This window comes from Miscanthus floridulus, chromosome 11 (assembly GCF_019320115.1).
Source record: "Miscanthus floridulus cultivar M001 chromosome 11, ASM1932011v1, whole genome shotgun sequence".
Taxonomy (NCBI): Eukaryota; Viridiplantae; Streptophyta; class Magnoliopsida; order Poales; family Poaceae; genus Miscanthus; species Miscanthus floridulus.
In genome coordinates, this window is record NC_089590.1 from 21703778 (window position 1) to 21713235 (window position 9458).

The 9458-nt window shown below is 48.7% G+C and overlaps 1 protein-coding gene across 1 annotated transcript; it reads left to right on the top strand.

Moving 5' to 3' along the window:
• Window positions 1-6791: 6791 nt before the first annotated feature.
• LOC136491705 (uncharacterized) lies at window positions 6792-7265 on the top strand. Its single transcript, XM_066487964.1, has one exon. It carries the CDS (start codon window positions 6792-6794, stop codon window positions 7263-7265), a length of 474 nt encoding a protein of 157 aa, XP_066344061.1.
• Window positions 7266-9458: the final 2193 nt, after the last annotated feature.

Genomic DNA, 9458 nt, shown 5'->3' on the forward strand with positions numbered 1-9458 from the left:
CCGACTGCAGCCTACTCCTATGTAGGGTTTGCCCTGACCCTTTCCTATCCTTGGGCCAGTCCATCCATGGCTCCAACAAGCTTAGGGGCTAGGGCTTCAGGAGCTCCTATCTCGTCTCCCTCATCCCCACTTAGGTCAATACTCTAGGGGACAATTCCCACATTGGGGTTCACCTGATTTCACAAAATACAAAATTAACCTGATTGCTTGAAGAAGACAAGTCTAAGGAAAATTATTCGACTCACCTCGGGTGGAGGGTTCTTGGCATGATATGGCTAGGGAATGCCTTCCCAACCAGCTTGGCCCATGCCGAGGATATACTTCACCCGATGAGTGATCTCTTCTTCTGACACTTCTGAAAGGCATAAGGTTAAAAATAGATATTGATGGGTCAATACTTTTGAATCAGAGCAAGGTCGGGTTATGATTTCTAAACTGCCACCAACACTCTGTTCAGATCCCTGATCCCCGAATACATGAAGGCCAAATCCCTACGCTTCAAGCGGATAATCCTCCATCGAGTGAAGGTTTTGACTACATGAGCGACAGCCAATCCGGCTTCCCAGAGAGCCCGAACACACTTGATATGACCATGCATTTTCTCAGTCATGATTGGGGTTGAATACCATGCTTCACTAGTCACAAGCATCCTATAATCAGCCTTGATAACATTTTTCTCCCAAAGATCAATGTAAAACCATTTCTCTACAAAGCCCTTCTAGGAGGACTTAATCAGGAAGACAATGTACTCTCCTTTCTTCCTAAGGGAGAAACTGACTGACCCCACAAATAGATTGGTGCCATGGTACATACCCATGTAAAAGTAGCACCATAAATCAAGATAAGGCTCGATGCCAAGCCACGCCTCACACAGAAAGGCGAAAATGCTAAGCATAGCGATAGCGTTGGGCAGCATCTGAGCAACTTTGATCTTATAATGCCTACAAACTCGTTCTAGGTACTTGTACGATGGCATCCCAAATCTACACTCACAATGAGCAGTAAAGGTGGTGATTTGGAAGGTGTCCGAAGTCGAATGTTTCTCACCTTGGGTTACAGTCCACATATAGCCTTCAGGAAAAAGACCATGCCCCCTTAGTGTCTCCAGATTTGTCTTCGATGTCATCGAGGTGGTCCAGTATTCATTCAGTTGAACGATGACCACCTGCACGGCCGGCTTAGCTAGGTCCTTGGGTTCTTCCTGCAATTGGACCAGGGGCTAGGGCTCCGACATGGTAGCCTCCACATGGAGAGTGGTGGCGTCATGCTTAGAACTATAAGCCATGGCAGCGCCAGAGGTGAAGAGTTGAGAGCAAGGGAAAAGGCAAAAAGGCAAAGGGCAGAGATTGTAAATGCAAAGCAAGAGAATAGGCACAGTGGTTCCCACTAAGGTGAGGCGGGGGTTTAAATGGCCTTTCACCATGCACAATCCTTGAAAAATCGCTTGGCAACCATAATGTGCGCCTAGACTGCTATGCCAACAATTATTCACAAGGAAAACTATCATTTTTTTATTGCTAGAATAAAATTGGCGAGTTGGAGCCCTATGAATAATTTAAGCTTAATATATTTTGTGCCTAAGTTACGAGTAAGGTTCCCACCTGACTAGAGCATCCCGATTGGTCTATAGCTTAGGACTACGAGTAAACTCAGTGGCGGGGACAAAAACTATCCCAACTTTAAACTATATCCACATGCAAAGTGTGCTGTGACTCTGCTCGTGGCAACTCGAACACAGAATAGTTTGAAGGACGTTGATAAAAAGTAAATAAACAAACACTTCAGAAACTAGTAATTTAATTGATAATTCATGAAGATGGATTTACAAGTGATTAAAATAGAACCCTAATCTAAGATAGCAGGAGTAGGCCCTACCTCCGATCATCACCAAGCTCCTTACAGGCCTCGTTGATGAGATGGGAGCAGCCTAGCTCCTTGATGGCGACCCACTGCTCGTGGTTTCTTCCTTCACCTCTTCCTTCTCCTCCTCCTCCTCTATGACCTCTTACTAACTGTCGCTACTGAGGATCACCAGGCCACCATCTCTCGGGATGCCAATGACCTCATGATTCAGCTCGACAAAGAGCATCCTCGTGATCTCCTACTCTCGACTCATGTCTGGCGAGCCAATGGCATGAGGAGCGGAGGGGCCAGGGATGTCGGGGACGGCGAAGGCGACAGAGGCGGTAGGGGTGGTGGAGATGACCGAGGTAGCAGGAGTGGTGCCTACCAGTGGGGTCAGGTCTTCTGGCACATCCTCATCGGAGAGCTCGATCACCACCTTTGGTGTCGACGGCACCGACTAGGTCAATAGCCTAGCTGGGGAACCCAGCGGAGCGCCTTCGTCGACCCCAGCATCCCCTCTTGGGACCACTGGGGCTAGAGGCATGGGAAGCATGGCTAGCAGTGATGCCGCTATCAATGCTGGGGCTCCGGTGGACGTCGGGGATGGAGACGCGGGCATAGACGGTGGGGGTGACGGCGTATTGCCTGACGATGACGCCTCGGCCAATTGGCTAGGCGAGTTGGCGAGCAGCAGATGTGGCACCTTGTAGGGACGCTTGTGCCTGGTAGTTTTCTTCCTCTTTTTTGCAACAAGATTAGGGAATGAAGGTTGTAGATTCATCACGAGCAGGCCTAATTAAATAGGACCAAGCCGCCTTCCTAGGAATCTCAACCATCGTCCCAATTAAAAAGGAATTAAATCTCAACCATGCGCACCCATGGATAGTCAAGCCGACGTAGTGCTTTGATTGACAGATGACTGCGTGCCCCTGGCTTGCATGTGAAACAGGATTGACAAGACAATATGACCCTAGGATGGCCCTGGAACACACTTGTCTCCCAACAGCGCACCTTTATCGGCTTGCACAAGATCAGGACTTAAGTCCCTATTGGTAACTCGGGTTACCTCTTAGTACCCAGACTACAAACCACCTAACGAAGACAATCCCGACTACTCATTGACAACCAAGTTGCATTTGACAAACAAGTTTGGGGGCTTATGTCGATGCCATACCTCTGACAGGTGTGTCCGGTCACCCTGACAGGTGTGTCCGATCACCCTGAAAATGTTGAGTTGGACCCCAACGGGTATGTTTTGAAGTGGGGAGTATAAATACTTCTCCTACTTGTCCAACTTAGCTCTCTTACCCATTTGTTCAGTAGAGGAAACACTTTGGAGTGCATGGGAGAGCAAGAGCCTAGTGGGGTGATTGAGATTTGAGAATCCAAGATTAAGGACCTCATTAGTGCATAGAGAGTAGCAAGTGTGCATCCACCTTTCCCATTAGGCTTGTCTTGGTCAAGTGAGAGTTTGTGCTTGTTACTCTTGGTGATCGCCATCACCTAGATGGCTCGGTGGTGATTGAAAGCTTGGTGATCATCTGGCGGAGCTTGTGGATGACCCAAGTCATGGTGTGAGCAGTTGTGGGTGATTCACCACGACGGAGTGCCAAAGAATCAACCCATAGAGAGCACTTAATCCTTGTGTGGATCACGGGGGAGCTACATCCTTGCATGGGTGCTCCAACTAGGACTAGTGGGGAGCGGCGACTCTCTGATACCTCAAAAAAATATCGCTGTGTTTCGCTCTATTGGTATAAATTAACACACTCAGAATAATCCACAAGCGCACAGATATTATACCGATGTAACACTGTGGGGGGTATGACCCTGGATACCCATGACAGACTACATGGGATGCACCCCCAGCGGTAGTCCAGCCCATAAGATGAAGCCTTACGGAGCACGGCGCTACTCGGCGTGCCCCGCAAGACACTAGGAAGATATCCTGAAGATCCGGTGTAATCTGTTAGGATATGTTACAATCCCGTGATCCCTGTAATCTATTATTACTTAGCGGTTATCTCCTTGATCTAACTGACTTGTAACCCTACCCCCTAGACTATATAAGGCAGGCAGGGACCCCCTCAAAACACACGCAATATCACACGATAGCCAATACAAACCAATAGACCACAAGAGTAGGGTATTACATCATGTAGACAGCCCGATCCTATCTAACTCTTGTGTCTCTGTTGCCTTCTTGTTCTTGATTACGTGCACCTCCGCCGATCAATCTACCTTCATGGGATACCCCTCGAAGGACTGACGAGCATCTTTTGTCGATAGTTGGCACGCCAGGTAGGGCGTGCGTACTGTTGTATGACGAACAAGATGGTACATTTTGCAGGCTCTTCGTCCTCCCCAAAGCCTGCCCAGATCTTTACGGTCAGAACAATCTCCTAGGTCATCAATGCTGATGGAGACAGAGAGATCATTGAGCCGATGCAGATTGATTCTACATAGACAACACCAACACCTACAATAGCAGATCCGATCTCAGAACCGCCTCCGAGGTCGTCTTCACCAACAACTCACCGCCTACTCACTCGCTACCCAATGAAGCAGATCGACAATGATGATCTAATCACATCCATCGATCAGGTTGACCAGAAGCTCGCAACTGCCTCTCCATCACAAAATCGGCTCTAACCACTCTAGTTTAGCACCAACCACCCTCTAATTCTGATCTATCAGAGGGTAATCAGGAAACTCTAGGGGTTACGGCCACCATCCATCAGGATGCCCTATGGGGCAAATTCACCGACTAGGTCAGAGACATCTATCCTCTCGCTGACTATCAATATGCTGCAGATCGGCCAATGTCCCAAAGCATCCCTCCACACCATCCTAGAAGAAAATCCAAACTCCAAGTCCCAAGGATCTACGGAGACTATCATCGAAACCGCCATCGTCCAACCTCCTTTCCCACTAGTTCACGGAGGTAGGATTTTTAATGTTAGCGTCGATAGCCCTCCACGGGATGGAGAAACTGATGAGGACCACGCAGCTTGTGTCAACAGAAATGCCAACCATGCATAGCGTCGAGCAAATGAGGCCACCATTATGTTAGCCGAGGCTGCTCGCAATGGAGAATAGCTCAACTCACAAGGGCGGCCACGCCCACTCCACCGCAACCTCGATGTTGAATTTGTCCATGTCGACGGCCATGATGTCTACAAGACCCCAAGCACCAACTTGGTCATGGCTGCTAATGAGCACTCTCAGCTCGAGCTAACACCGAAGGTCACCAAGGTCACCGTAATGCTCAAAGCTATGCACTACTAGGTCAATGAGATCTTCTAGGATCAGGGACCTTCCTACTCGACAAGCTTGAATCGCCGATGCGCCACATCGAGATCCAATCACCACCCCGATAGAAGCTGTTTCGCTGATCAACATAGCGATGATGGACAACCCCTCTAGGGGGGAGCTAGGGGGAACCACATGAACTACCCTCGCCAACACAACCAGGAAGTCAATCAAGATGTTCGAGCACACATCAACAACCTCCAAGATGCGTGATGTCATAGCAATGGGCACCGCTTCTCTCGCCATGAAGAGGAAGTACGTCGGCATCAAGATTGTGAGCAAGAGTTTGGTAATCCGGATGCAGCTCTCCAGCCACTTAATGCTGGCAATGCTGCAGATCCTGACGGTGATGATCCTGAAGGGCCCTGAGCATTCACAAGAGCACTCCAAACACTCTAGTGGCCCTATGGTTTCAAAATCACCAGGGTTGAACCCTACAAGGGGCAGCTGAACCCCACACAGTGGCTATAGGCTTATGCCACCGCTGTGCGTGCCATGGGGGGAGATTCCAGTGTCATGGCGAACTATCTTCCCATCATGCTCACACCAACCACAATGAACTAGTTCATGAGCCTCGCACTAGATTCCATCGAATCTTGGGAACAACTAAAGAAGGTCTTCACCAACAACTATATGGCTACGTGTACTCGGCCGGGCACCAAGCACGATCTAAATTGCATCTATCAATAACCGTCCGAGCTTCTTCATAATTACATCAGGCGATTTTCCTAGATGACGAATTCTATTCCCAACATCACGGAAGTAGAAGTCATCACCACCTTTGTCCGAGGACTCCATCACCGCAACCTCTACTCCAAATTCAATCATAAGCTGCCAAAGGGGATTGGCGAGATGATCATGACTACTGATCAGTATGCCGACACTGAAGAGGTTGAAGTTCACTTCAATGAGGATGCGGGCACTCACCGCCCAACTCACCGCAGCAACGAGCGCCCCGACAAACAATGCCATAATGACCGCCACAACGACGACCACGGCCACCATCATGACAGTGGTCATGATCGCCCGGAAGGGTCCAAAACTGGTCAGTATCGCCATCACTGACCAGACAACATCATCACCATCGTTGATGAACCTTGCACCAGGCATAACTATGACGAGCAGTACAAGAAGATCCTTGAAGGACCGTGCCCCCTCCACAAGAACAGCGAGCACAAGATGAAGGATTGCCTTGGCCTAGCTAAGGAGTTCAAGATCGAAAAGAAGGACAATGATAATGACGATGAAGCCAGAGGTCACCAGCCACCTGGGGACAACAACAATGCCTTCTAGGATCAAGACAAAGTAGTTGCCACTATCTTCGGGGGCCTCATCACCATCAAGAGCAGAAGAGATCAAAAGCTCACCGCCCATCGGGTGCTCACCATCAACACAGAAGATGCTATCGCCCCTAGTCTAAGGTTCCCATCACCTTTAGTAGGGCCAACCAGTGGGTGGACATCCCTTACATATGGCATTTCCCCCTTGCCCTTGATGCAACCATCAAGAAAGTACTCTTCAGGAAAGTACATGTCGACAGCGGAAGTGCTCTGAACCTCCTCTTCGTTGGGGCCCTAAAGGAGTTGGGCCTTGGAATAAAAGACCTCACTCCCTATGACTCCTCCTTCTAGGGCATGGTACCTGGCAGGGCATCCAAATCGCTTGGTGAGATCACCCTCCCGGTACAATTTGGCACGGCAAGCAACTTCCGTGTCGAGCACATCAACTTCTATGTTGTCGACTTGAACACCACTTACCATTTCATACTTGGTCGGCCAGCTCTGGCCAAGTTCGTGGCCATATCACACTATGCCTATCTGGTATTGAAGATGCCTTCGCCTACAAGAGTTCTAGTTCTATGGGCCAACCTCTCCATCACCTATGCCTGCCAAACAGAGAGTCTCGCCCTCACCGAAGCCACCGACCTCTCCATCCAGATGTCCAGCATGGTCAACGATGCCAAGACGGTGCTCGCCGATGACCTGGAGATCCCATCACTGGAGCCTCCTCGTGCCTCCACCAAGTCCAAGGAAACAAAGGAGGTTGGCCTCGACCTCGACAACTCCACCAAGACCATCAAGATTGGGGATCATCTCGACCCCAAATAGGAAAGCACGTTCATCTCCTTTCCTATGTCCCAACGCTGACGTGTTTGGTTGGAAACCTATAGACATGCCAGGGGTACCATGGGAGAAGATCAAGCACTCCTTGAATGTCTCGCCGATAGCCAAACCGATCAAGTAGAAACTTCGACGATTCGTGCTAGACAAGAAGGAGGCTATTAGGGTAGAAATAAAATGGCTCCTAGTAGCCAGATTTATTAAAAAAGTGTATCATCCTAAGTGGTTGGCACACCCAGTCCTTGTTCAAAAGAAGAATAAAGAATGGAGAATGTGCGTTGATTACACCGATCTCAACAAACACTGCCCTAAAGACCCTTTTGATCTACCTCAGATAGATGAGGTTGTAGACTCCACCGTCGGCTGTGAACTCCTCTCCTTCCTCGACTATTACTCTAGCTACCACCAGATATCCCTCAAAGAGGATGATCAGATCAAAACATCATTCATCACACCTTTCGGTGTGTATTGCTATACCACCATGTCCTTCAGACTCAAAAACACCTGGGCGACCTACCAAAGGGCCATCCAGACGTGCCTTGACCAATAGATAGGCTGCAACATCAAAGCTTACATCGACGATGTGGTCATCAAGTCCAAAACCACCGAAAGTCTCATCGTCGACCTTGAAGAAACGTTTGCCAACTTGAAAAGATATAGATGGAAGTTGAACCCTTCAAAGTGCATCTTTGGAGTTCCATTTGGTATACTCCTAGGCTACATCATCAGTGCCCATGGTATCGAACCCAACCTCGACAAGGTCACCGCCATTACCAATATAAAATAGCCAACCTGCGTAAAGGATATACAAAAGCTCACAGGGTGCATGGCTGCTCTTAGCCGCTTTATATCGCACCTCGGCAAAAAGGGACTACCATTTTTCAAACTACTCAAGTCCTCCAAGCGCTTCTCCTAGTTGGAGGAGGCTGATACAACTTTCGAGCATCTCAAGTTGTTTCTAACGAAGCCTCCGATCATGACGGTGCCTCAACCAGACTAAACCCTATTGATCTACATCGCTACTACCTCTCACGTCATTAGCACAGCTATCGTCGTTGAGCGTGAGGAGGTCGAACACACCTATAAGGTGCAATGTCTGGTCTACTTCATCAGCGAGGTTCTTAATGAGTCCAAAACTCATTACCCTCAAGTTCAGAAGCCGTTGTATGCCATTCTAATCACATCATGCAAGCTCCGCCATTACTTCTAGTACTACAAGATTGTCATGGTCACCAAGTTCCCTCTAGGGGACATCCTCTGCAACAAAGAGGCCAATGGCCACATCATCAAGTGGGCAGTCGAGCTTGGCACTTACTTCATTGAATTCAGGAGCAGGTCGACCATTAAGTCACATGCGCTGGATGATTTTGTCACTGAGTGGACCGAGATCCAAGAGCCCATCCCTGCTGCTAGCCCTGAGCAATGGATAGTGTATTTCGATGGTTCACTCAATATCAATGGCGCTGGCACCGACATCTTGTTTATTACTTTGACCAAGGACAAGCTCCGTTACATCCTCCAAATTCATTTTTCAGCCTCCAACAACGCCGCGGAATATGAAGCATGTCTCCATGGACTTCGTATAGCTGTCGAGCTCGGCGTAAAACGCCTCATGGTATATGGAGACTCCACATTGGATATCAACCAAGTCAACAAAGATTGATCTTGCTCCAGTGAGAAGATGGACGCATACTGCGCTGAGATCAGGAAACTCAAAGGAAAGTTCTATGGTATCGACTACCACCACGTGGTATGAGATCAAAATTAGCTCGTCGACCACCTATCTAAGATAGACTCTTCTAGTGCCATGATTCTACCTAGGGTCTTCATTCAAGACCTCTTTACACCATCTACTAAGGAAGAGAAGGAAGTTCAAGGAATCCCCCTCCCCCGCCGAGCAGCTGGTACTTGCAGTACCTTCGCCGGTCGTAGATTGGAGGGAATAGTTCCTCAAGTACCTCACCAGTGCCGATGTACCCACCGATAAGACTAAAACTAAATGCCTCATTCATCACAGTAAGCATTACGTGCTAGTAGAGGGGAACTTGATGAGGAAAGGCGCCAAGGAAGGGATACTATAGAAATGCATCACCCGAGAAGAGGGTGTAAAACTACTCCTTAAAATACACTCTGGCTCCTATGGCAATCACGCGGCCTCTAGAAACCTGGTCGGCAAAGCTT

What these genes read in the sequence shown, in the direction of transcription:
- LOC136491705 (XM_066487964.1), top strand. Translation starts at nt 6,792, where the DNA reads ATGGTACCTGGCAGGGCATCCAAATCGCTTGGTGAGATCACCCTCCCG.